This window comes from Cololabis saira, chromosome 23 (genome assembly GCF_033807715.1).
Source record: "Cololabis saira isolate AMF1-May2022 chromosome 23, fColSai1.1, whole genome shotgun sequence".
NCBI classification, from domain to species: domain Eukaryota; kingdom Metazoa; phylum Chordata; class Actinopteri; order Beloniformes; family Belonidae; genus Cololabis; species Cololabis saira.
The window spans coordinates 1,147,142-1,175,000 of NC_084609.1; the positions used below are offsets into that span (position 1 = coordinate 1,147,142).

At 43.5% G+C, this 27,859-nt stretch overlaps 1 protein-coding gene across 2 annotated transcripts; it reads left to right on the top strand.

Moving 5' to 3' along the window:
• Positions 1-1,003: 1,003 nt before the first annotated feature.
• Positions 1,004-27,463, top strand: LOC133424436 (protein NLRC3-like). Of its 2 annotated transcripts, none has more exons than XM_061715049.1 (11): positions 1,004-1,102; positions 2,323-2,455; positions 2,538-2,705; positions 2,838-2,954; positions 3,784-3,862; positions 4,339-4,546; positions 4,998-6,765; positions 7,075-7,248; positions 7,360-7,530; positions 24,986-25,032; positions 25,112-27,463. In XM_061715049.1, the coding sequence occupies exons 2-11, from the start codon at positions 2,367-2,369 to the stop codon at positions 25,672-25,674; spliced, it is 3,384 nt and encodes a 1,127-aa protein (XP_061571033.1). In that variant the 5' UTR covers positions 1,004-1,102; positions 2,323-2,366; the 3' UTR covers positions 25,675-27,463. The 2 variants fall into 2 exon arrangements, with proteins under 2 accessions (XP_061571033.1, XP_061571032.1); XM_061715048.1 differs by lacking the exon at positions 1,004-1,102 and adding an exon at positions 2,067-2,187.
• Positions 27,464-27,859: the final 396 nt, after the last annotated feature.

The following is a 27,859-nucleotide window of genomic DNA, read 5'->3' on the forward strand; positions in this document are numbered from 1 at the left end:
GTTTGTGACCTGTGTGTGTGTGTGTGTGCGCGCGTGCGTGCGTGCGTGGGTGTGTGTGTGTGTGTGTGTGCGCGCGTGCGTGCGTGCGTGCGTGCGTGCGTGCGTGCGTGCGTGCGTGCGTGCGTGCGTGCGTGCGTGCGTGCGTGCGTGCGTGCGTGCGTGCGTGCGTGCGTGTGGCACCTGTGTGTGTAGACGCCGCCTTTTTGGTTGGTGCACCGTGTGTGTGTTTTAAATACAGAAATGACACACAAAACTGAGGGTGCGCCGTATGGTCGTCAAAATACTGTAGTATTTTAAAATGACCAAAATATATTTTCAGGTGGATCTGTGGGATCTAACCCTCACCCCTGATTCTTCACTGGAGTCAAAAAGTCAGAGATATTCAAGAACGACAAGTAAGGGACGTCTCCATGATGGAAGCAGCTGTCACGCCCTGATCAATCACTGATCAATCACTGATCAATCACTGATCAATCACTGATCAAGCACTGATCAATCACTGATCAATCACTGATCAATCACTGATCAATCACTGATCAAGCACTGATCAAGCACTGATCAATCACTGATCAATCACTCCAAGTGGCATTTCTGATGACATCACTGATGACATCACACACACTATGTCCCAACAGCTGGATGGACATTGTTGGTAGAAACACACAGGAGCCAGTAAATCATGGGATTTATTCTGTGGTGAACCAAACAATAGTGACCCAAAATAAATTAATAAACCTAAAAAAATATATCAGTTCATTTACTCAATAATTTAGTTGAAATTCATTCACAACCTTCAATATAAATTGTCACCTTCATTTATTAAGTTCAGCCAGATTATTAATGAGACTCCTCCTCCTCTTCCTCCTCCTCTTCCTCCTCCTCCTCCTCCTCCTCCTCCTCCTCCTCCTCCTCCTCCTCCTCCTCTTCCTCCTCCTTCTCCTCTTCCTCCTCCTCCTCCTCCTCATCTTCCTCCTCTTCCTCCTCCTCCTCCTCCACAGGTGCAGCTCTGACTCATTCCAGGATCAGTTCAGTTGTGTCTCAGTGGTTTTTCTTCAGACTGCAGAATCTTCATCTTCAACTCTTCAGACTGTTTTTAGAAACTGTAAGTTTGAACTTTCCTGTTAGTTTCTGCTCCGTCGTGGTTGGAGAAGGTTTTCACTGCAGACTTTGATCATTCTTGTGTCTGAAGACAAATCTACATGATTGTTAGATGACGATATTTTAATGGATTTATTTTTGATCTGTTGTAGCCATTTTGCATAAATGTGATTTCCGTTTAAGAGGATTAATACCTTTTGTAAGATTCCTTTCCGGTAATTCAGTGAAAGTTTACAAGTCACTGCACCTTTGAGCTGCACAGTCTTTTGACCAGCATACTTTATTTTATTCATAAATGTTAAGGATTTGGTTCTGTATTTTGTGTGATTTTTCAGTTTTTGAAGTAAACATAGAAAAGAAGAACTTTGCGTTAAGACCTTTCCTTTCCGTCATCGGTTTGCTGTGTGCAAAAACCTTTCTGGTCCAAAGCTGCTGCTGCACAGATCAGAGACACAGTGATGATCAATGATGATTAGTTTTCTTCATCAATCAAACTGTGAGGTGTTTTTATTCCCTGGAATGAAGCCGTCGTCTCCAGCATTAAAGTCAGTTTGGTTCCTGGAAGAAGTTGTTCTTTGGTGCTTGTGTAACTACTGAAGACGACGTATCTTCATCCAGAAGTCTTCCTGACTGAACTTCCAATAGCATCACTGTTGACACAGAAGCTCCCAGAGGTTCATGCAGACGGGGTTAAAAACAACAGGCTGATTAAATGAAACATTTTTACTGAGAGACGTAAAAGAAGTTTCTTCTCCAGGTCATAAGACTTCTTAATCAAGACACACCCAGCACTCTGGACTCTGGACTCTGTCAATCATCACACCTCATATCACATTTATTACTCGTTTGCACTGGATACAGCATGTTTATATCTCCTTATCTTTGCACATTGAACCTTTGTCTCTGCAGATCAACCTCTGAGCTTAATCACATTTACAGTAACGAGATTTTCGAGTTTCTGTAGTAAAAACAGAATCACATCATTGTTGTTTCACACTTGTTCCAGCTAGTTAGAGCATGTTAGTCCTGGTGGACTGGCTTGGTGGAGGACAGACTGATTACTTTGGGACCCTTTCCAACATCTGGAGGGTAAAGAAATAAAAATAAAAATAGAGCCAAGTGACCTCTACTGCTCAGTAGAAGCAGAAAAACAAAACAGAGGAACAACCAGAGCAGGATCAGCTGATCTCTGTCCAACACCAGTGATGTGTCTTTACTCTGCAGATGAAGGTGTGTGTGTGAGCTGATGTGGACGTGAATTCAGCAGAATGGACCAGTGTGAGGACAGAGAGGACGGAGTCCCTCCCTCTAAAACCTCTCTGTGTGGGGAACATGAGAGTCGGAGCAAAGCTCAGAGGTGAGATGAGAATCTCTAACTGTCCCTGACTCTTCTGCATGTCAGAGCTCAAGACTCACATCACCAAACATCATTATTACAGGAATAAACCTGGACCTGGACCTGGACCTGGACCTGGACCTGGACCTGGACCTGGACCAGGACCTGGACCTGGACCTGGACCTGGACCCAGCTGTGTGTCCTTGAAGAGCGACTGGTCAAAGGAATATGTTATTAACTTCAAAGGAGAGCAACGTTCTGCTGTAAAGAGGTGAGTGTATCCAAACGCTGCCAATGACTTATGTTTAATACTTTTTAAATATACTGAATATTTTTAACTGTGTAACTTCTTTTTCATATAAAGAATAGAATATTTAAATGTTAAACTTTTTACTTCTATCAGGGTCCATCAGAAAGGAGACTCTCTTGAAAATGAACCCAGCTGTTTGTCCTTGAAGAGCGACCACTCAAGGGACTGGTTAATTAACTTTAAAGGAGACCAACATTCTTCTTCAGAGAGGTGAGATGTATTTAAACACATTAAATGTATTTAAATCAGTCTTCGTGTTATGAAATGTCCCCATGTTTCTTCCTGAGTAGATCATGTAGTCCTGGACCCCTGTGGTCCTCCATCACCTGATGGTGATCTGAGCTTCCTCCTCATAGATCTTCATCTCCTGTCAGGAGCTTTTTCCTCTGGTTGACACATCTGGAGGTCTCACCTTCCAGAGGACTGATCCTGATGATGATCCAGAGTTCCTCTTACTGACCCTGATGATGGTCCAGAGTTCCTCTTACTGATCCTGATGATGATCCAGAGTTCCTCTTACTGATCCCGATGATGGTCCAGAGTTCCTCTTACTGATCCTGATGATGGTCCAGAGTTCCTCTTACTGATCCTGATGATGATCCAGAGTTCCTCTTACTGATCCTGATGATGGTCCAGAGTTCCTCTTACTGATCCTGATGATGGTCCAGAGTTCCTCTTACTGATCCTGATGATGGTCCAGAGTTCCTCTTACTGATCCTGATGATGGTCCAGAGTTTCTCTTACTGATCCTGATGATGGTCCAGAGTTCCTCAGCTGCTTCATGTCTCCATCAGTTGTCCGTCTTCTTGATCTTGTAACGTTTCTTGGAGCAGAACTGGATCTTGTGAATGTGTGAATGAGCAGAGCTCTCACTGAGGTCACATGTTCTCGTTGGATCAGCAGGACTAGTAAACCTTCACCAACACCAGTCCTCTGGTGGACTGTCCTCATCCCAACAGGACTTCATGGACCTCCAGCTGCTGTTTGTCTCTGTGAGGACAGACATGATGTGAGCTAATTCTTCCTGGTTCCTCCACAGAGTGGACCAGCAGATCTCAGAGTCCCCCAGTGGTCCGTCTGTCCAGCAACATCAGACACAGCTGGACTCCGTCTTTCAGGTCTGTACATGAACAACAACTTCTTCTCCACCTGTTGTCCTGATGTCCATCTGCATGCTGGTCTCTGGAGACCAGTGGACTGTCAGTCTGTCCATCATGGACCTGATGTTTGTCTCCATGCTGGTCTCTGGAGACCAGTGGACTGTCAGTCTGTCCATCATGGACCTGATGTTTGTCTCCATGCTGGTCTCTGGAGACCAGTGGACTGTCAGTCTGTCCATCATGGACCTGATGTTTGTCTCCATGCTGGTCTCTGGAGACCAGTGGACTGTCAGTCTGTCCATCATGGACCTGATTTTTGTCTCCATGCTGGTCTCTGGAGACCAGTGGACTGTCAGTCTGTCCAACATGGACCTGATGTTTGTCTCCATGCTGGTCTCTGGAGACCAGTGGACCGTCAGTCTGTCCATCATGGACCTGATGTTTGTTTCCATGGTTTCAGTGCGGTTGTGTCCTTCATTTGTCTTCTATTCCAGCTGCTGGAGGACGACATCGTCATGTTTGTGAAGGACGAGCTGAAAAAGATCCAGAAGGTTCTGAGTCCAGATTACCCAGAATCCTCAGAGAGTCTGGGGGAGGATGAAGATGAAGAGCAGAAGAGCATCAGAGAGACATTCATGAAGATCACAGTGAAGTTCTTGAGGAGGAGGAAGCAGGAGAAGCTGGCCGACCTCCTGCAGAGCAGTAAGACCTTTCTCTGAACATCTGAGCTGCTGGATAAACCACACCCAATGTCTCAGTAGATGATCAACATTCACAGATCAGACACAACATTAAACCCACTGGACGGTGGAGGAACTCAGCTCATCTTCTGATAGGAACATCTCATTAATAGGGTCATTAATATCCCAGTAAATAACAGTTTTATTCTAAAGAGTTGAACTGCGTGGATTCAATATTCAGTTCCAGCAAACACAAAACAAACACAACTGGTGTGTCTGAAGTGAATCGTAGAGGAAACACTGTTATTGTTCCTCTGATTGATCAGAGGGGTTTTCGGGAAGAAAACGCTTCAAAACTCCTCATCGAACGGCTGATTAGTGAATGTTGAAATGTTGATTCTTTAGAGGAAGTAGAACTTGGTTTGGGCTGGTTTTAATCACTACGTGGTTTTCTTTATTTCATCTTTATTTAGAGACCGTCGCTGCCGTTTGTCAATCCAAACTCAGAGTTCAGCTGCAGAAGAAGCACCGGCATGTGTCTGAGGGGATCACTAAAGCAGGAAACCCAACCCTTCTGGAGCAGATCTACACAGAGCTCTACATCACAGAGGGAGGGACCGGAGAGGTCAACGAAGAACATGAAGTCAGACAGATTGAAGCAGCTTCCAGGAAACCAGACGGAGCAGAAACAGCCATCAGACAGGAAGACATCTTTAAACCCCCACCTGGAAGAGGAGGACCAATCAGAACGGTGATGACGAAGGGAGTGGCCGGCATCGGGAAAACAGTCCTAACACAGAAGTTCAGTCTGGACTGGGCTGAAGGCAGAACCAACCAGGACATCCAGTTCCTGCTTCCATTCAGCTTCAGAGAGCTGAATGTGCTGAGAGAGGAGAAGTTCAGCTTGGTGGAACTAGTTCATCGATTCTTCTCTGAAACCAGAAAAATCTGCAGCTTTGAAAAGTTCCAGGTCGTGTTCATCTTTGACGGTCTGGATGAGTGTCGACTTCCTCTGGACTTCCACAACTCTACAATCGTCAGTGACCCCAGAAGGTCCACCTCAGTGGACGTGCTGCTGACAAACCTCATCAGGGGGAAGCTGCTTCCTTCTGCTCGTCTCTGGATCACCACACGACCCGCAGCAGCCAATCAGATCCCTCCTGAGTGTGTTGACATGGTGACAGAAGTCAGAGGGTTCACTGACCCACAGAAGGAGGGATACTTCAGGAAGAGGATCAGGAACAAGAAGCAGACCAGCAGGATCATCTCCCACATCAAGACCTCACGGAGCCTCCACATCATGTGCCACATCCCAGTCTTCTGCTGGATCACTGCTACGGTCCTGGAGAACGTCCTGGAAACCAGAGAGGGAGGGGAGCTGCCCAAGACCCTGACTGAGATGTACATCCACTTCCTGGTGGTCCAGGCCAAACTGAAGAAGGTCAAGTATGATGGAGGAGCTGAGACGGATCCACACTGGAGTCCAGAGAGCAGGAAGATGGTGGAGTCTCTGGGAAAACTGGCTTTTGAGCAGCTGCAGAAACCTGAAGGAAACCTGATCTTCTATGAATCAGACCTGAGAGAGTGTGGCATCGATCTCAGAGAGGCTTCAGTTTACTCAGGAGTGTTCACCAAGATCTTTAGAGAGGAGAGCAGCCTGTACCAGGACCAGGTGTTCTGCTTCATCCATCTGAGTGTTCAGGAGTTTCTGGCTGCTCTTCATGTCCATCAGACCTTCATCAAGTCTGGAGTCAACCTGCTGGAGGAAAAAAGAAACACAGAGACTCAACTCTATCAGAGAGCTGTGGACAAGGCCTTACAGAGTCCAAACGGACATCTGGACTTGTTCCTGCGCTTCCTCCTGGGTCTTTCAGTGGAGACCAATCAGAACCTCTTACGAGATCTGTTGGAACCAAAACAAAGAAGTTCACAGAACAATCAGGAAACAGTTAAATACATCAAGAAGAAGATCAGTGAGGATCTGTCTGCAGAGAGAAGCATCAACCTGTTCCACTGTCTGAATGAACTGAACGATCGGTCTCTGGTGGAGGAGGTCCAACATACCCTGAGGTCTGGACGTCTCTCCACAGGTAAACTGTCTCCTGCTCAGTGGTCGGCTCTGGCCTTCATCTTACTGTCATCAGAAGAAGATCTGGAGGTGTTTGACCTGAAGAAGTTCTCAGCTTCAGAGGAGGCTCTACGGAGGCTGCTGCCGGTGGTCAAAGCCTCCAAGAAAGTTCTGTAAGTACCAACAGACACATGTTGGACCTCTGGAGTGGAGGCTAGTTTCTGACTACGTCTGGTTTTAGCTCCACATTTAATGTTTTCTTCACTTGTTTGGGTCTTTTTTCAGCACAACCTCACATGCGTGAGTTTACGCTGGTTCTTTCATTTCCAGGCACTTTAATAACACATTGGACCTAAAATCACACACAAGCTTGAACTCTGACAAGGAAGCCCTTTCACCAGCAGAACAGTTGGAGACACAACTACATTTTTCTTCCACAACAGTGAAATAACCTGGTTGTTGTTCTTTTCTTCCATCTGCAGACTGAGTGGCTGTCACCTCTCAGGGAATATCTGTCCACTTCTGTCCTCAGTTCTCAGCTCTCAGTCCTCCAGTTTGACAGAACTGGACCTGAGCAACAACGACCTGCAGGATTCTGGACTGAAGAAGCTGTGTCCTGGACTGGAGAGTCCACACTGTCACCTGGAGTCTCTCAGGTCAGGATTCATTCAAGTCTTCTCCAGGTCCAGAGAACCTGCTAGTAAACGTGTCTCCAGCAGGACACTTGAGCAGAGAACATGCAGCAGACCTGTGTTGTGTGTCTGCAGGCTGTCAGGCTGTCTGATCTCAGAGGAAGGAAGTTCTTCTCTGGTCTCAGCTCTGACCTCCAACCCCTCCCACCTGAGAGAGCTGGACCTGAGCTACAACCATCCAGGGGAGTCAGCAGGGAAGCTTCTGTCTAGACTGGAGGATCCCCGCTGGAAACTGGACACTGTCAGGTAGGACACTCTCAGGTAGGACACACTCAGGTAGGACACTCTCAGTTAAGACACTCTCAGGTAGGGCACTCTCAGGTAGGACACACTAAGGTAGGACACTCTCAGGTAGGGCACTCTCAGGTAGGACACTCAGGTAGGACACCCTCAGATAGGACACTCACAGGTAGGACACTCTCAGGTAGGACACTCTCAGGTAGGACACTCAGGTAGGACACACTCAGGTAGGACACACTCAGGTAGGACACACTCAGGTAGGGCACTCTCAGGTAGGGCACTCTCAGGTAGGACACACTCAGGTAGGAAACTCTCAGGTAGGACACTCTCCGGTAGAACACACTCAGGCAGGACACTCTCATGTACGGACACACTGCAGGGAGAAGGGGAAAGACAAGACTAGATATACACAGGTGATAACGAGACACAAGTGCAGACAATCAGGGCAGATGGAAACAGGAGGGACAGAACTGAAACTCAAACTGGGGGAAGTGTCAAACCCTGACATTGCCCCCCCCCCCTCCCCCCCTCCCCTTCAAGGGACAAGGGCTAGGTTAATGAGGCTCTGTGCTGATTGGCTGCCTGAATGAGTGTAGTAGGGGAGGAGACAAAGCCTCTCCGGGCAGAAGAGCAGCGGCTGCGTACACAAAGCGTGTCCCATGCGATGCGAGTGAGCGTCAGTGACAAAATAGATTTCATTGCTTTTATTTTTTGTATTGGACTGTCCTAACTGGCCGCGAGTTTAACAGTTTTAGTGTGGATAGAGAGCGTCCGATGTCACGCAGCTCGACGTGATAGTCGGACGCTCTCATTCAGTTACACGGTGTAAACTGATCTTAAAACCTGAATTAATGTTCTGCGTTAAATCGACGCGTACCCTACGCCGTCGGTGTAACTCAGAACCATAAATCAACCTTTAGTCACCTCGTCTTCACACTAATTCACACAGGAAGATTTAATTGAATTCTAAACAGGGACACCACAGTTATTTACTCCGATTGCTAATCATTTCATTTCTTATGTTACAAGACAAATGAATCATGTTAACTGTAAAGAAATCACAACACTGAATGTTCACAAATGTCAACTTTATTGTTAGAAAAAATAAACATAAGTTGTATATAAATAACATTTCTGCACTATTGCTGGCTCAAGGAAGGACCGTCCGTCTTCTGAAGGGGTTGTTGAACAGCTTCAGGTGCTTGGAAGATCTGAAACCATAAACAGAAGAAAAATGTATTACGGTACTAATAGAGCTCCGTAACACGGAGTAACACCGGAGCTAAGCTAAATACTTAGCCCATGCAAAGATCATACTTGTAAACAAATATAAATAACATAAAAAATTAACGTCACTTACTGCTGACTCGTGTGCAGTTGCCGGGTCCGTACACGATTCTGTACACGATTCACCGCTTCTGAACAATGGCGGACGCTCCGGCCAGCGGAGTTAGTTGTGGGCGTGATTTTAGCAGCGGAGGCCGACCTTTGTAAATCTGCTCCCGTTGTTACGTAACGATAGGCGCAGAATCTGAACGGCTCGTAAAAGTCACATGACACTGGAAGGATCTTCCGGGCAGGGTGAACAGACACCGCATAATTTGGTTGCTTTCCTTCTTCTCTGAGTTGGCAGGGTGAGGGGAGACCACTTTATATATGTTAAAACAAGAAACAACATGTTTTTCATAATAAGTCCCCTTTAAAAGGTGACACTAATATATTACATAGTCTCATTATATGCAAAGCAGGATATTCTAAGCCTTTATTTGTTACAATTTTGATTTCATAAAACATTCAAATTTTTTGAGATTTTTTATTTGGGGTTTCCATAAACTGTGAGCCATAATCACCAAAATTATAACAAATAAAGGCTTTAAATATCTCACTTTGAATGTAGTGGGAAATAATGTATTTGTATACATGATCTGTGACATAACAGGAAAAATCACAGAGCTACTGGCAATACACCAAGCTGTGACTAAGATCGATTGCATATTGGAACAAATTATACTTACAAGCAACAATCAGAGATACTAAAAGCTGACTTTATCGAACTGCTAAAGATACTAGCCTCCTTGGACATTGAGGCATATACGTTTACATGCAGCAGTTCAATCGGGTTTCTGATCGTATAAGACATCGTTCGGACTTTTAAACTGCATGTAAAAACACGAACCCGATCGACTTCTCACCTATTTCGGACATTTATTAATTATGTTTATGTTTATATTTATGTTTAAGTTTATGTTCATGTTCTGGATCTCTGGAAAGTGTCTAGAGACAACATCTGTTGTATTAGACGCTATACAAATAAAATTGAATTGAATTGAATTGAATTTAGTAATCCGAAATAACCCGTTCGCAATCGGGTTGTTAACGCCATGTAAACGGGGACATCGGATATTGCAGTCTGAGCATGCTCGAGAATTTCCTCTGGAGCATTCACCCGGAAGTGAAAGGAGGACGGGGACGGAGTCACACCGGACACCGGAGCAGATCAAAATAACGGTGAGTTGCTAACTTGTTGCCTTTGTTCAAAGAATGTTTTGTTCTGTATGTTCTGTAATGTTATGTATGTCACTTTGGATAAAAGCGTCTGCTAAATAACGATTTACCTGTACATTTACATTTAAAGCAGCACTATGTAACTTTTCCACCTTAATCTAATATTTCCAGAGTCATTGTGATGATACATCAACTTCCAACAGGTTTAATGAACCTCTGTCATGGTCTGAGGGGTCTGTATCACCTTCACTGACACTATGTAACTTTGAGGAGCATGGTAGGAACCCTGCCACACTAAAAAACTATTAAATTCATTTTTACGGCTTTGACTGCTTTACGGCATACGTCACTTCCCCCTCCTTCCCGATTCGTAGTCGAGACGAAAATGCGCGGGGCGTGGAGCGCAGAGTTCTGCAGAAGCTGGTAACCCGTTGCTGCGTTGTGGCTGCAGCAGCTCCACACAACAGACGTGGGGAAAAGATCGCTAATGGTTTAACTTTTCACCGCTTTCCTGCTCGGAGGAAGAACCACAGAGGCCAAGTATCTGAGATAACAAAGTAAAAGAGTGAAAGAGTCGTCGGCTCGGTTGGATCGCGGCTGTAACGACCAAACACCTTCCACCGCACAAACACCCACACAGACCGGGTCGGATCAAAACACGGTTTTATTCCCCACTTCTCCAGCTAAACGCAGTTGCTGGCCAGCTCTCTGCGGTGCAATTGACCCCAATCTTCAGATAAAACTAGTTTGTTGAGGAAAAAATACTAACTCTTATTTGTAGCTGCAGAGGAAAAAAATAATCTCACGAGGAAAACAAAAATATTGCACACGCCTCGGAGCCTCTTCAGCATAATATAGCGGTCAAAAAAGAAAAAAGTAAGAGTAATACAAAACATGTATTGTATGTTATACTATTATACTTTTTATTGAAACACATGGCGAGTCAAACATTTACCAAAGCAGCTGCCAAACACTCCTATACAAGGTAGTAAGACGTGGGTTGTGCAGAACTGCGGCAGTAAATCCTCATCTGAGCTCCACTCTTTGATAGGGATTTCATATGGACCCAACCCGTTAATAATCATTATTTTCTCCATATACCGCTCCCTGGCTTCCTTGTTTAAGGTATCCCGGTAAATTCCAGTTCCTTTCCAGCAGTTTAACATCTTTTTTTTGCGTTCCGTCTGTTCACTTGGTGAAACAGAAAAGTCCGTCCCGTCTTCATTCGCTATCAAAACAAATGCACGCGACGGAGACAGGATCTTTCCGGCAGTAAGCGCTGGTGCTCATGGGAAACGTAGTGTTCTTTCTGGTAAAGCACTACCGCTTTTGTCCAAAGGAGCCGCCAAACTCAACAAAAGCTGAAAGTTACATTGTGCTGCTTTAACCCTCAAGCGTGCGGGGGTGAGGGGTTATTCAATGTAACTTATGCTCATGTTATGTTTGACTACCAATAACACATTACATACATTATAAGCTAATTCTGTGTTTAATGTGTTATTATCCAACTGCGTTCCAACTTTACAGTACTCTTTTGGGCATTATTGTCTGACTTTAATGAAAATGCGTTTATATTATAACACACTGATCAGGTTTAATCAGAATACTGATTTAAAACCAATCACAGCTGTTTTCCAGGGTCAAAATGAACCCGGTGTGACTGTTTATAAAACAAAGTACCTAAAACACATGATTATATTTGCAAAGAACATAATATGGAACCAATAATGTGATTATTCTGACAACTAGACAACATAAATCCATATGTCTGATATAAAATGAATAAGATATAAATCATTTTTCATTTTTATAACCCTCTGCAGCAGCAGCAACAGAGATGGGGGCCATGATGATTGAACAGGCAGCACAACGGCGTGGCTTTGATGATTCTAGTCCGGTCGAAAGGATAAGATCTGCTGAGACCTCGAGGAGCAGTTCCCCCCTGCAGAAGAACTCTGAGTTACATGTGAAGATATTTCCTTTTAGTTCAGCTTTTGATACCTCTACAATTTGCACATACAAATGTTTAAAATTTGTAAACCTTTTTCAAATTTGTACAAGTTAATATTTTGTTTAACATTTGTATACCATTTTGTATCTGTTCATAATAAATGTAACACACCAACACTAATATCTAGCTCTTTGTTTGTAATAAAAGTGAAACACATAACTACAAATGAAATTACTTTATTCGTGGCATGAAATACAAGTGTGTGCTGTACAGCAAAAAAGATGAAAGAAGCTCTTACAACTGAAAACAAAATGCTAAACAGGGTCTGCACAGAGGGACTTCACTATGGATGCTTTTGATATCAAGTTTCGCTAGTTGTCAGTGTGTTTGACGGGTATAAGATGACCTACAATCTAAAATATGAATATTTTAAATCAAAGGTCATAATATTATAAGGGCAGGTGAAACTCAGACAGGCTAATTAATTGGCGGAATTATTGATTAGCAACCATTTAATTCAGTAAAGGACAATACAATAGAATACAATAGAATAGTAGACTTTATTGATCTCCCAGAGGAGAAATTCAGTCGTGCAGCAGCCAAAAACACACACACGCTTTATACAAAAAATGTAAAATAGAAATAACCATAAATAGTTAAATAATAAAAAAGAGCAATATAAAAAGTAGAAAAAGACTTTGTACAAGAGAGAAAAAAAAGTAGTAAACACCAAATAAACGGATAATATTTACAAAATATTTACAAATATTTCCAAAAATACGTGAGGTATTAGTGGTTGTTGCACTTTTAAAGAGACAGGTTTATTGCACACGGGTGGCTACAGTTGCTTGTTATACAGTGTGATGGCTGTGGGGATGAAGGACCTGCGGTAGCGTTCCTTCTTGCAGCGGGTGGAGCAGTCTTTGGCTGAAGGAGCTGCTGATGCTCCCACGGTGTCAATATTTATATATATATCACTTAGTTTGTTCGGTCATTCGTTTGTTTTTATTTATTTCGAACATGTATATATAAAAAAAACAAGAAAAAAGATAAGAGAAACAAATACAGGTGGGCATTCCGCCACATAAAGAAAAAAAAACACAACAAAAAACATATTTCAGTTACATGTTGGAAAAGGAGTGGGAGGAAGTATAAACTTATTTAATCCCACCCCCTTTCAACAACTAAACATAAATTATATGTCTATATTTATTTTTTATATTACACAATAATTTGTATAAATATAATTTTTACAAAAATAACCTGTTTAATACAAGATGTAAGCTCTATCATAAATATAATATAACTATGATATAAATATAATCCGTATATCTAAGTATATAAACATACAAAGACAACATGACAGAATAGCAGAACACACACAGCTGCTGATCTTTAAACACAGTCTTCACTTTTATACCTCAAATAAACCATTTATTTATATTTCTTCTTAAATTGTTTTATGTTTGTACATTCTTTTAACTCCAAATTCAAACCATTCCACAGTTTAATTCCACAAACTGATACACAAAAACTTCTTTTTGTTGTACGCATGAATAAAGATTTGAAGTTTAAACGATAACCCCCTTCCCTCCCAATGAATAATTTCTGAATGTTTATCCGGTAGTGAATGATTTTTTGCTTTAAACATTACTGGTGCAGATTGAAATGCCACTAGATCCATGAGTTTTAGTACTTTAGACTGTAAGAATAGTGAGTTAGTGTGATCTCCATATCCAGCCTTATGAATGTATCGTATTTCTCTCTTTTGAAGTACGAGTAATGAGTGGAACCTGGTTTTATAGTTATTGCCCCAAATTTCTGCACAGTAAGTGAAATATGGAAGAACTAGTGACCAGTAAAGAATGTGGACGGCCCTGTGATCCAAAACCTGTTTTGCTCTGTTAAGTACTGCAATGCTCTTTGAAACTTTGTTTTGTACATGCTTAATATGAGATTTCCAGCTAATTTAATCCATTATTCATCCAAGAAATCTGATTTAGTTTACTCTTTCAATATCGCTGCCATCCAATTCAACTTTTATTTGCATATGAACTCTCTGATTACCAAAATACATTATTTTTGTCTTACTCATGTTTAATGATAATTTGTTATCAGTGAACCATATTTTTAACTTACTCAATTCTGTTGTGACATCAAGCATTAGTTTTTGTAAATCAGTACCAGAGCAGAACAGATTTGTGTCATCAGCAAATAGAACCATGGTTACAGCGCCACCTAGCATCACGGAGTCAGCCATGCTCTGGACATTTATCTGATCTCTGAACAGCAGGTAAACTCAGACCAGTGATCCGGTCTTCTGCATGTCGTTATCTGATACCATCAGAAATCCCATCTCTTTGCTGCATGTAAACGTACTGAGTGGTTCCCTACCATCTAACCGGGGCCAAGCTCGATTCAGCAGACTACTAGGATTAAGCACCTGGCTCTCCACTGCCTGTCCTCTACATAAAGTGAACGTTAGATTTTATTTCTTATTAGGGCCCGAGCACTTGCAGTGCGAAGGCCCTATTGTATTTGCAGGCATTTTTATTATTATTATTAGGGCCCGAGCACCTTCAGAGCGAAGGCCCTATTGTATTTGCAGGAATTTTTATTATTATTAGGGCCCGAGCACCTTCAGTGCGAAGGCCCTATTGTATTTGCAGGAATTTTTATTAGGGCCCGAGCACCTTCAGTGCGAAGGCCCTATTGTATTTGCAGGAATTTTTATTATTAGGGCCCGAGCACTTGCAGTGCGAAGGCCCTATTGTATTTGCAGGAATTTTTATTATTATTATTTTTCTTCTGACAAAGTGATGGCCTTTTTGCCCCCCTTAATGCCCAAAAAGTCACCAAATTTTGCACCCAAGTCAGGCCTGGCGAAAAATTTGATATTTAATGGTTTGCATTAATGGGCGTGGTAAAATGGCTCAACAGCGCCCCCTTGAAAACTTTGTGCCTCAAGCCCCACGATACGGTTTGACGTACATGCACGAAAATCGGTACACACCTGTATCAGTAAAGAACTTAAAGAAAAGTCTCTTGGCGACATGGCCGAAACCGAACAGGAAGTCGGCTATTTTGAATTAATCGTGTCACTTTGGCGCAATTTATGCCATTCCTTCGGCAGTTAATTCAGCCCGAACCGTAACGTGCACCCAGGTGTGTTATACATCAAAATGTGCGTCTCCATCCTGCGACTACACGCATTACTTTTCTCTTTCAAAAGTGTTACCGTGGCGACGCTAGAAGGCAACAAGCGCACCGCCCCTTCATCTGATTGGTCCATATTTGATAGTTCCCCAAAAGGCACCAAATTTTGCATGCAAGCCAGGCCTGGCGATAAATTTGATATTTCATGGTTTGCATTTATGGGCGTGGCAAAATGGCTCAACAGCGCCCCCCGGAAAACTTTGTGCCTCAAGCCCCACAATACGGTTTGACGTACATGCACGAAAATCGCTACACACCTGTATCATGGCACAACTTAAAGAAAAGCTTCTTGGAGCCATGGCCGAAACCGAACAGGATGTCGGCCATTTTGAATAAATTGTGTCATTTTGGCGAAATTTATGCCATTCCTTCGGCAGTTAATTCAGCCCGAACCGTAACGTGCACCCAGGTGTGTTATACATCAAAATGTGCGTCTACATCCTGCGACACCACGCATTACTTTTCTCTTTCAAAAATGTTACCGTGGCGACGCTAGACGGCAAAAGGCGCGCCCCCCCTTCATGTGATTGGTCCATATTTGATAGTTCTCCAAAAGTCACCAAATTTTGCATGCAAGCCAAACTTGGCGATAAATTTGATATTTCATGGTTTGCATTAATGGGCGTGGCTAACGGTTCAACAGCGCCCCCTAGAATACTTTTCTCTGCCATAACTTTTGAATGGTTTGACATAGGAAGTCATGGGTGGTATCATGGGACTCTGTAATGAGTTCTTAAGCTTCGTTGGCCTTAATTAGCCCGACCCCTTCTTCTGATTGGTTGTCCCGATTTTCTGCTATAACTTTGGAATGATTTGACATAGAGAGTCGTGGGTGGTGTCATAAGATTCTGTATGGAGTCCTTGACCTTCATTGGCCTGAATTAGCCCCGCCCCTTCTTCTGATTGGTTGTCCCTATTTTCTGCTATAACTTTTTAAGGGTTTGACATAGAGAGTCGTGGGGGCTGTCATTTCTGATATGCTTATGGGGGGCGGTGGACGTGAGTGCGAGGGCCCGTTCATCGCTGCTTGCAGCTTTAATTATTATTATTATTATTTTCCTGACAAAGTGAAGGCCTTTTTGCCCCCCTTAACATGCCCAAAAAGTCACCAAATTTTGCACCCTAGTCAGGCCTGGCGAAAAATTTGATATTTAAAGGTTTGCATTAATGGGCGTGGCAAAATGGCTCAACAGCGCCCCCTTGAAAACTTTGTGCCTCAAGCCCCACGATACGGTTTGACGTACATGCACGAAAGTCGGTACACACCTGTATCATGGGACAACTTAAACAAAAGTCTCTTGGGGTCATGCCCGAAACCGAACAGGATGTCGGCCATTTTGAATTATTCGTGTCATTTTGGCGAAATGTATGCCATTCCTTCGAAAGTTAATTCAGCCCGAACCGTAACGTGCCCCCAAGTGTGTTATACATCAAAATGTGCGTCTCCCTCCTGCGACCACACGCATTACTTTTCTCTTTCAAAAGCGTTACCGTGGCGACGCTAGACGCCAAAAAGCGCGCCCACCCTTCATCTCGTTGCTTCAGACAGAAAAAACTTTGCGCCTCAAGCCCCATAATACGGTTTGACGTACCTGAACGAAAATCGGTACACTTCTTTATCATGTCTTTACTTAAAGAAAAGTCTCTTGGCGCCATGGCCGAAACCGAACAGGAAGTCGGCCATTTTGAACATTCTGAATTAATCGCGTAATTTTGGAGCAATATATGCCATTCCTTCGAGAATTAATTCAGCCCGAACCGTATCGTGAACCCAGATGTGTTATACATCAAAATGTGCGTCTCCATCCTGCGACTACACGCATTACTTTTCTCTTTGAAAAGTGTTACCGTGGCGACGCTAGACGCCAACAAGCGCACCCCCCTTCATCTGATTGGTCCATATTTGATAGTTCCCCAAAAGGCACCAAATTTGGCATGCAAGCCAGGCCTGGCGATAAATTTGATATTTCATGGTTTGCATTAATGGGCGTGGCAAAATGGCTCAACAGCGCCCCCCGGAAAACTTTGTGCCTCAAGCCCCACAATACGGTTTGACGTACATGCACGAAAATCGCTACACACCTGTATCATGGCACAACTTAAAAAAAAGTCTCTTGGAGCCATGGCCGAAACCGAACAGGATGTCGGCCATTTTGAATAAATTGTGTCATTTTGGCGAAATTTATGCCATTCCTTCGGCAGTTAATTCAGCCCGAACCGTAACGTGCACCCAGGTGTGTTATACATCAAAATGTGCGTCTACATCCTGCAACACCACGCATTACTTTTCTCTTTCAAAAGTGTTACCGTGGCGACGCTAGACGCCAAAAGGCGCGCCCCCCCCTTCATGTGATTGGTCCATATTTGATAGTTCTCCAAAAGTCACCAAATTTTGCATGCAAGCCAGACTTGGTGATAAATTTGATATTTCATGGTTTGCATTAATGGGCGTGGCCTAACGGCTCAACAGCGCCCCCTAGAATACTTTTATCTGCCATAACTTTTGAATGGTTTGACATAGGAAGTCGTGGTTGGTGTCATGGGACTCTGTAATGAGTTCTTAAGCTTCGTTGGGCTTAATTAGCCCCGCCCCTTCTTCTGATTGGTTGTCCCGATTTTCTGCTATAACTTTGGAATGGTTTGACATAGAGAGTCCCGCTTCCTGATTCAAACGTCTGCCGGCCCCGCCCCCCGACCAATCAGTGGCGAGTAGGGTGATGACGGCCCCGCCCCCCGACCAATCAGTGGCGAGTAGGGTGATGACGGCCCCGCCCCCCGACCAATCAGTGGCGAGTAGGGTGGTGACGGCCCCGCTCCCCGACCAATCAGCTGCCTGTAATATGGTGACGTCAGAAATAGACCCGTGCTCAGCCCGGTTAGAACCTCGATAGAATGGTTACAGAAAAAGTAATAAAAATAGTAGTGTTTTACTAATATTTATACCTTACAAATATTTAAAAAAATAGGAAAAAAAAGTTCCAGACATTTTATCGCTATGTTGGTCTTAATGGGCGTGGCCTAATGGCTCAACAGCGCCCCCTAGAAAACTTTTCTCTGCCATAACTTTTGAATGGTTTGACATAGAGAGTTGTGGGTGGTGTCATCGGACTCTGTGATGAGTCCTTAAGCTTCGTTGGCCTTAATTAGCCCCGCCCCTTCTTCTGATTGGTTGTCCCGATTTTCTGCTATAACTTTGGAATGGTTTAACATAGAGAGTCGTGGGTGGTGTCATGGGACTCTGTAAAGAGTCCTTAAGCTTCGTTGGCCTTAATTAGCCCCGCCCCTTCTTCTGATTGGTTGTCCATATTTTCTGACTATAACTTTTGAATGGTTTGACATATTTGAAATATGCTGGTAATGTGTCAGCCAACCACAAAAATCTCTGCAATTTTGGTGGAATCATTTATTTTTTGTCCTTGCCCGGTGCAAATGACATAAATAAAGTGCGTGGTTTGGTTGTGAAAAAATAAAAGTAATGTTACATGAACAATAAATCAAACGCTCCCTTCCATGCAGTGTGTGTGTCTAGGAAGTAAAGACTGGAACATGCTATTCACAAAAGCACAAATAGTGGGGTTTTACTAATATTTATATCTTACAAATATTTTAAAAATTACGAAAAAACTATTCGGGACTCAGATTATATCGCTATGTTGGTCTGTCCTCAATCAGTCAGTCAGAAAACGGCCAAGCTGATTCGTGGCTCAGGGGTAACGTCACCGTCTTTCATGTGAGAGATCGCGGGTTCGATCCCAGCACAATGCAAGGTTTATTGTCAGCAATTTTTGTGTTTTTTTTAACATCAAAATATGCGTCTCCATCTTGCGACGACGCGCATTACTTTTCTCATTCAAAAGTGTTACCGTGGCAACACTCGACGCCAAAAAGGGCGCCCTCCTTCATCTGATTGGTCCATATTTGATAGTTCCCCAAAAGTCACCAAATTTTGCATGCAAGGCAGGCCTGGCGATAAATTTGATGTTTCATGGTTTGCATTAATGGGCGTGGCCTAACGGCTCAACAGCGCCCCCTAGAATACTTTTCTCTGCCATAACTTTTGAAAGGTTTGACATAAAGAGTCATGGGTGGTGTCATGGGACTCTGTATTGAGTCCTTGACCTCCATTGGCCTGAATTAGCCCCGCCCCTTCTTCTGATTGGTTGTCCCGATTTTCTGCTATAACTTTTGAATGGTTTGACATAGAGAGTCGTGGGTGGTATCATCAGATTCTGTATGGAGTCCTTGACCTTCATTGGCCTGAATTAGCCCCGCCCCTTCTTCTGATTGGTTGTCCCAATTTTCTGCTATAACTTTTGAATGGTTTGACATAGAGAGTCGTGGGTGGTGTCATCAGACTCTGTATGGAGTCATTGACCTTCATTGGCCTGATTTAGCCCCGCCCCTTCTTCTGATTGGTTGTTCCTTTTTTCTGCTATAACTTTTGAATGGTTTGACATAGGAAGTCGTGGGTGGTGTCATTTCTGATATGCTTATGGGGGTGGTGGCCGTGAGTGCGAGGGCCCGTTCATCGCTGCTTGCAGCTTTAATTATTATTATTATTATTATGGGCATGCCAAGTAGTGGCATTTGGTGAAAGGCAAGGTGAAAATTCGGACGCTCATTGCTCGGCCAAACTTTATCGTAGAGACATCGTTCAAACTTTCAATCACTCGGCCCGATTGGCACTAACGGACCGTACAACCTCATTTAGCCAATTATTACAGTTTTTGCGATATTGACCTTTCATTTTTTTTAAATTTCCATTTGACTTTGGGTGCTTGTTGCTAAGCAAAAGGTTATCGTAGAGACGTCGTACAAATGTTTCCCGACTCGGCACGCTGTGGACTTCAATATATTCAAATTTCATGAAGCTGTGATTTAAGGAAGTTTTTTGTCAAAATCCATGCCAAATGGCCCCATTCATTCGGATGGGGTTTTTTACCATGGTGAAAAAAAAACCTATCCGTTAATGTAGCCTGAACCGGATCGTGCACCCATGCATGGCATACACCGTTAGATGCGTCTCCATCGTGCCTTGATGGGCATTACTTTTCTCAGTCAAAAGTGTTACCGTGGCAACGCTAGATGCCAAAAAGCAAATAAAAGGCGAAAATTTGGACGCTTATTGCTCGGCCGAACTTTATCGTACAGACATCGTTCATACTTTCGAACACTCAGCCCGATTGGCACTAACTGACCGTACAAGCTCATTATGCCAATTATTACAGTTTTTGCGATATTGACCTTTCATTTTTTCTTTTTATTTCCTTTTGACTTTGGACGCTTGTTGCTAGGCGACAGATTATCGTAGAGACATCGTACAATGTTCCCCGACTCGGCACGCTGTGGCATTCAACATATTCAAATTTCATGAAGCTGGGATTTAAGGAAATTTTATGTCAAAATCCATGCCAAATGGCCCCATTCATTCGGATGGGGTTTTTTACCACGGTGAAAAAAACCCATCCGTTAACGTAGCCTGAACCGGAACATGCACCCATGCATGGCATACATCGTTAGATTCGTCTCCATCGTGCCTCGATGGGGATTACTTTTCTCAGTCAAAAGCGTTACTGTGGCGATGCTAAACACCAAAAGGCGCGCCCCATTAATAACTATGGGGAGCAAAAGAATGAATGCAATACAACCGTAAACACCTCAAACTGCAATGGAACCACCCCGAAAACAACCACTACAGCCCAAAACCAAAGCAGCAAGAGGGGACGAATGGGCGGTAGGGCAGGCCCATATCAAAATTTCCAGAAATTTTCTAGTTATTAGGGCCCGAGCACTTGCAGTGCGAAGGCCCTATTGTATTTGCAGGAATTTTTATTATTAGGGCCCGAGCACTTGCAGTGCGAAGGCCCTATTGTATTTGCAGGAATTTTTATTATTAGGGCCCGAGCACCTTCAGTGCGAAGGCCCTATTGTATCTGTAGGAATTTTTTCTTTCTTTCTTTCTTTCTTTCTTTCTTTCTTTCTTTCTTTTTCTTCTGACAAAAGGAAGGCCTTTTTGCCCCCCTAAACGTGCCCAAAAAGTCACCAAATTTTGCATGCAAGTCAGGCCTGGCGAAAAATTTGATATTTAATGGTTTGCATTAATGGGCGTGGCAAAATGGCTCAACAGCGCCCCCTTGAAAACTTTGTGCCTCAAGCCCCAGAATGCGGTATGTCGTACACGCACGAAAATCGGTACACACCTGTATCATGGCGCAACCGAAAGAAAAGTCTCTTGGCGTCATGCCCGAAACCGAACAGGAAGTCGGCCATTTTGAATTAGTTGTGTCATTTTGGCGAAATTTATGCCATTCCTTCGAAAGTTAATTCAGCCCGAACCGTAACGTGCACCCAAGTGTGTTATACATCAAAATGTGCGTCTCCATCCTCCGACTACACGCATTACTTTTCTCTTTCAAAAGCGTTACCGTGGCGATGCTAGACGCCAAAAAAGCGCGGCCACCCTTCATCTGGTTGGTTCAGACAGAAAAAACTTTGCGCCTCAAGCCCCATAATACGGTTTGACGTACATGAACGAAAATTGGTACACTCCTGTATCATGTCGCAACTAAAAGAAAAGTCTCTTGGCGCCATGGCCGAAACCGAACAGGAAGTCGGCCATTTTGAATAAATTGTGTCATTTTGGCGAAATTTATGCCATTCCTTCGGCAGTTAATTCAGCCCGAACCGTAACGTGCCCCCAAGTGTGTTATACATCAAAATGTGCGTCTCCATCCTGCCACAACACGCATTACTTTTCTCTTTCAAAAGCGTTACCGTGGCGCCGCTAGACGCCAAAAAGCGTGCCCACCCTTCATCTGATTGGTTCGACAGAAAAAACTTTGTGCCTCAAGCCCCATAATACGGTTTGACGTACATGAACGAAAATCGGTACACACCTGTATCATGTCGCAACTTAAAGAAAAGTCTCTTGGCGCCATGGCCGAAACCGAACAGGAAGTCGGCCATTTTGAACATTCTGAATTAATTGCGTAATTTTGGAGCAATATATGCCATTCCTTCAAGAGTTAATTCAGCCCGAACCGTATCGTGAACCCAGATGTGTTATACATCAAAATGTGCGTCTCCATCCTGCGACTACACGCATTACTTTTCTCTTTGAAAAGTGTTACCGTGGCGACGCTAGACGCCAACAAGCGCACCCCCCCTTCATCTGATTGGTCCATATTTGATAGTTCCCCAAAAGGCACCAAATTTGGCATGCAAGCCAGGCCTGGCGATAAATTTGATATTTCATGGTTTGCATTAATGGGCGTGGCAAAATGGCTCAACAGCGCCCCCCGGAAAACTTTGTGCCTCAAGCCCCACAATACGGTTTGACGTACATGCACGGAAATTGCTACACACCTGTATCAGTACACAACTTAAAGAAAAGTCTCTTGGAGCCATGGCCGAAACCGAACAGGATGTCGGCCATTTTGAATAAATTGTGTCATTTTGGCGAAATTCATGCCATTCCTTCGGCAGTTAATTCAGCCCGAACTGTAACGTGCACCCAGGTGTGTCATACACCATAATGTGCGTCTCCATCGTGCGACTACACGCATTACTTTTCTCTTTCAAAAGTGTTACCGTGGCGACGCTAGACGCCAAAAGGCGCGCCCCCCCTTCATGTGATTGGTCCATATTTGATAGTTCTCCAAAAGTCACCAAAATTTGCATGCAAGCCAGGCCCGGCGATAAATGTGATATTTCATGGTTTGCATTAATGGGCGTGGCCTAACGGCTCAACAGCGCCCCCTACAATACTTTTCTCTGCCATAACTTTTGAATGGTTTCACATAGAGAGTCGTGGGTGGTGTCATGGGACTCTGTAATGAGTCCTTAAGCTTCGTTGGCCTTAATTAGCCCCGCCCCTTCTTCTGATTGGTTGTCCCGATTTTCTGCTATAACTTTTGAATGGTTTGACATAGAGAGTCGTGGGTGGTGTCATCAGATTCTTTATGGAGTCCTTGACCTTCATTGGCCTGAATTAGCCCCGCCCCTTCTTCTGATTGGTTGTCCTTTTTTTATAATAAAATTGCAGCGAGCCGCCAGTCGCTCTCGCGCTGACTCCCGCTTCCTGATTCAAACGTCTGCCGGCCCTGCCCCCTGACCAATCAGTGGTGAGTAGGGTGATGACGGCCCCGCCCCCCGACCAATCAGTGGCGAGTAGGGTGATGACGGCCCCGCCCCCGACCAATCAGTGGCGAGTAGGGTGATGACGGCCCGCCCCCCGACCGGCGAGTAGGGTGATGACGGCCCCGCCCCCCGACCAATCAGTGGCGAGTAGGGTGATGACGGCCCCGCCGCCCGACCAATCAGCTCCCTGTAATGTGGTGACCTCAGAAATATTCCCGGCTCAGCCCGGTTACAACCTTGGCAGAATGGTTACAGAAAAAGTAATAATTAAAATAGTAAGGTTTTACTAATATTTATAACTTACAAATATTTAAAAAATTAGGAAAAAAAAGTTCCAGACATTTTATCGCTATGTTGGTCTGTCCTAAGCCAGTAGGTCAAATGAAAGTAATAGCTGAGACTTAGCTCAGCCAGATTATTGTGTTCTTTGCTCCCAGAGGTCGAGAGTTCAAGCCTGGCAAAATGCCGAAATCTGTGTCAGCAATTTTTGTGTTTTTTTTACATCAAAATGTTCGTCTCTGTCCTGTGACGACGCACATTACTTCTCTCTTTCAAAAGTGTTACTGTGGCGACGCTAGACGCGAAAAAGCGCTCGTCCCCTTCATCTGATTGGTCCATATTTGATAGTTCTCCAAAAGTCACCAAATTTTGCATGCAAGCCAGGCCTGGCGATAGGCTACATTTGATATTTCATGGTTTGCATTAATGGGCGTGGCCTAACGGCTCAACAGCGCCCCCTAGAATACTTTTCTCTGCCATAACTTTTGAATGGTTTGACATAGAGAGTCGTGGGTGGTGTCATGGGACTCGGTATTGAGTCCTTAACCTTCATTGGCCTGAATTAGCCCCGCCCCTTCTTCTGATTGGTTGTCCCGATTTTCTGCCATAACTTTTGAATGGTTTGACATGGAGAGTCGTGGGTGGTGTCATCAGACTCTGTATGGTGTCCTTGACCTTCATTGGCCTGAATTAGCCCCGCCCCTTCTTGTGATTGGTTGTCCCTTTTTTCTGCTATAACTTTTGAATGGTTTGACATAGGAAGTCGTGGGTGGTGTCATTTCTGATATGCTTATGGGGGGCGGCGGCCGTGAGTGCGAGGGCCCGTTCATCGCTGCTTGCAGCTTTAATTTCTATTTTAATTTTTAACTTTATTTTTTAATCTTACTGTTAATGTTTTTATTGTGTTCTGTATTATGTTGATTGTAATTCAAGAAGCCTATTGGAACGTTAGGTTCTGATATGATGTTGATCTCTTTGTATTTTACTTGCATTGCTCTTGCTGCTTGTCCCACACAGGTTTTATTTAAAGCACTTTGAGTTGCTTTGTGCATGAATTGTGTTATATAAATAAATCTGACTTGACTTGTTTCACCTTTAGTTGAATTTACTGAAACAAATGAAGTTTTGCAATATATTCAAATATTCCAACCTTCACCTGTATATTATGACATCAATAAATAACAGAGAACCAACACATGTTGCTGTGTTTAATGTATCCTGTCCTTTATTTTGTTCATTATTGTTAGTTCGTTGTTCATGTGTGTGCGAGTGTGACAGACGTGCGTGGGAATAATTGTGAAATACGGAATCAACTGTGGTCTGACCCCCCCCCCCCCCCCCCCCCCCCCCCCCCCCCCCCCCTCCTTCCAGGGTGGAGCCTGCTGGACAACGATTTCTGACACCAGGTCTGAGGAAGTGTAAGTGTGTTTTTATTCAACCATCTTCACTCGTTCATGAGTCCATCAGTGATCAATAACTGATCAATAATAACTGCAGCTGCTTGTTTGTTCTCTCCATCAGATTCCTGTCAACTCACCGTCGACACAAACACAGTCAACAACAAGATCACACTGTCTGACAAGAACAGGAAGATGATGAATGTGTTGAAGAAACAGTCATATCCTGATCATCCAGACAGGTTTGATGATCCTCAGCTTCTGTGTAGAGAAGTTCTGACGGGTCGCTGTTACTGGGAGGTCCAGTGGAGCGGAGCTGTTTCTGTATCAGTGAGTTACAGAAGAATCAGCAGGAAAGGAGATTCTGGTGACTGTAGGTTTGGAAGAAACGATCATTCCTGGAGGCTGGACTGTTATCCAGGTCATCAGTACCGTGTCTGTCACAATAACAGCTACACATCCACCACCTCCTCATCTCCATCTTCAGACTCTGGCAGAGCAGCAGTTTACGTGGACGTTCCTGCTGGAACTCTGTCCTTCTATGAAGTCTCTGTCTCTGACAGACTGATCCACCTCCACACCTTCAACACCAGCTTCTCTGAACCTCTCTGTGCTGGATTTGGATTCTACTCGCCTGGTTCAGTGTCTCTGTGTCCAGTTTAGTCTCCAGAGTCTCCGGTCAGAGAAACTGTCTCTGTTGGATCCTGGACTTGGACTCTGGTTCTGGTTCCTCAGAGTCTCCATGATGATGATGATGGTGATGATGATGATGATGATGATGATGATGATGATGATGATGATGATGATGATGATGGTGATGATGAAAGTGATGATGGTGATGATGATGAAGATAATCACCATTTATCTTTAGTTTTTTTGTTTATTGTATTTTTATTTGATCTTTTTCACATTTAAACATTAAATATTTTCATGTTTGACTTCACGTTTAGATTCTTAAAGTCTTGTTTCTTCCCTGAAACAAAGTTGGAGCTTCAAATCTAAACATTTCCATTTTACATTCAACTTTTCCAGTTTGTATAATATTTGATTGATTTATCTGATTGTTTTAATTTGATTCCTTCAGTTTTCAAAGTTGTTGATGTAAAAATGAAGTGAGAAGATGGAAATATTCATGTAACATCCAACATGTAAAAACATCAGCAACATGTTTAAAAGTATTCAAGTACTCTTGAAACCAGTTTTTTAAGGAAAGGTGTATTTACTGCAACTTTTTATGGTCCCCGATTGTGGAACAGCCTCCCGGAGAACCTCAGGGCTGCAGAGACTGTTGATGTTTTTAAAAAGAGGCTCAAGACCCATCTCTTTAATCAGGCTTTTAACTGACTCATTTAACTCTTTTACATTTCTTATGCTCACCCTTATTTTTATTGAATCTTACTGCTCTGTTTTATATTTAGTTTATCCTTTCTTATCGTATTTTATTTTTGTTTAATCTCAATGTTTTATCTAAATATTTTAGTTGTTATTTATGGTCTATTTTATACATTTTACTGTTTTATTATTTTAGTTTTTAATGTCTTACTTTCTAGACATACTTTTAGGATTTTATGTTTGTATGTTTTATGTTTTTTATAAACTCCTTTAGTGTATTTTATCCTGTTTTCTTGTAGCTTTTATCTCCAGTGTTTCCTCATGGGGAGCCTCCATGCTGGGAGTGACTCTGGCCTGCAGGGGGTCGTCCTGGGGGTGGTTCTGGCCTGGATGGTTGTGGAGCTCTGCACCACGGCTTCACCGCTGTGGTGTGGACTCCTCTATCCGTCCGGGCCGGGATGGTCTCTGTGGGCCCCCCCCCCCCCCTTGTAGCTGCGGGCTATGAGACCTCCTGGCGTGGACGGCTCCCTGTTACCGTTTCCTCACCTGGATCCTCTGTGCCTGGCCATGTCTACACCATGTGTCTGCGTGCGTGTCTGTGTGTGTTAGGAATTTAGGTCAATTGTAGTGTGCTTTTGTCTGCGGGGAGGGGGGGGGCATTAATAAGTTTTATGTTTATTTGTTTTTTCTTGTTTTTTTTTTCTGTTAAGCACTTTGTGTTTCATTATTTGTAGGAAAAGTGCTATATAAATAAAGTTTGATTTGATTTGAACTTTAAAAACATTATGTACATATCCTAAGTTTAGGGATAAGTTGATCTGGTCCAGTATTGTCGTACCAAAGTTATGGATAAGTTTAAATTATAGAAATTATACTTATGTTACGTCATCACGTTGGGGCTTATAGGTGTGGCTTTAATTTGTCGGTTGGTTGGTTTGATTGTGTGGTGACGGGTGGAAGACACAAGGAAAGTGTTCGTGTAGTAGGCTGATATATTTGTTGTTGACCGTTTTGCTTTGCTTCAGCCACACATATTCATTGCTTGTTATTCTATTTTTGCATTATAATAATTGATTGCTGCCTTTTGATCTTTTTGTTACAATAAACCTTTAAGAACCAATTCAACAGACTTTTATTTTCCCCTTTTTGAGTGACGCGTCAGCAAGTGGCCTCAGCTGCCTTTTTTGGTTCCTACACCGCTGCTCTTGATATAGTTTCAACAATGATTTTTGAAGCATCAGCTAGCAAACTAAAGGCCATTCCTCTGTCAAACAATACCATCACCAGGCGCATTGATATGTCAAAGGACATGGAGGAGCAGCATAATGAGAAGGCAGGAGAGCCGCTTAAATAAAAAAACATAAACATAAACATAAAAACACGACCTCTCAGAACCCGGCTTTTTCCTGCGCTGTGTGAGGAAATGGGCTCCGACCTCACAGCTGTTTAGTTTCACAGTGAGGCCCGATGGCCGTCACCTGGGAAAGCCTTATCCAGGGTCTTTGAACTGCGAGAG

What these genes read in the sequence shown, in the direction of transcription:
- LOC133424436 (XM_061715049.1), top strand. Translation starts at nt 2,367, where the DNA reads ATGGACCAGTGTGAGGACAGAGAGGACGGAGTCCCTCCCTCTAAAACC. An exon ending in AGTCGGAGCAAAGCTCAGAG is followed by an intron (nt 2,456 to 2,537) that starts GTGAGATGAGAA and finishes TCATTATTACAG; the next exon opens with GAATAAACCTGGACCTGGAC. An exon ending in GGCCGACCTCCTGCAGAGCA is followed by an intron (nt 4,547 to 4,997) that starts GTAAGACCTTTC and finishes ATCTTTATTTAG; the next exon opens with AGACCGTCGCTGCCGTTTGT.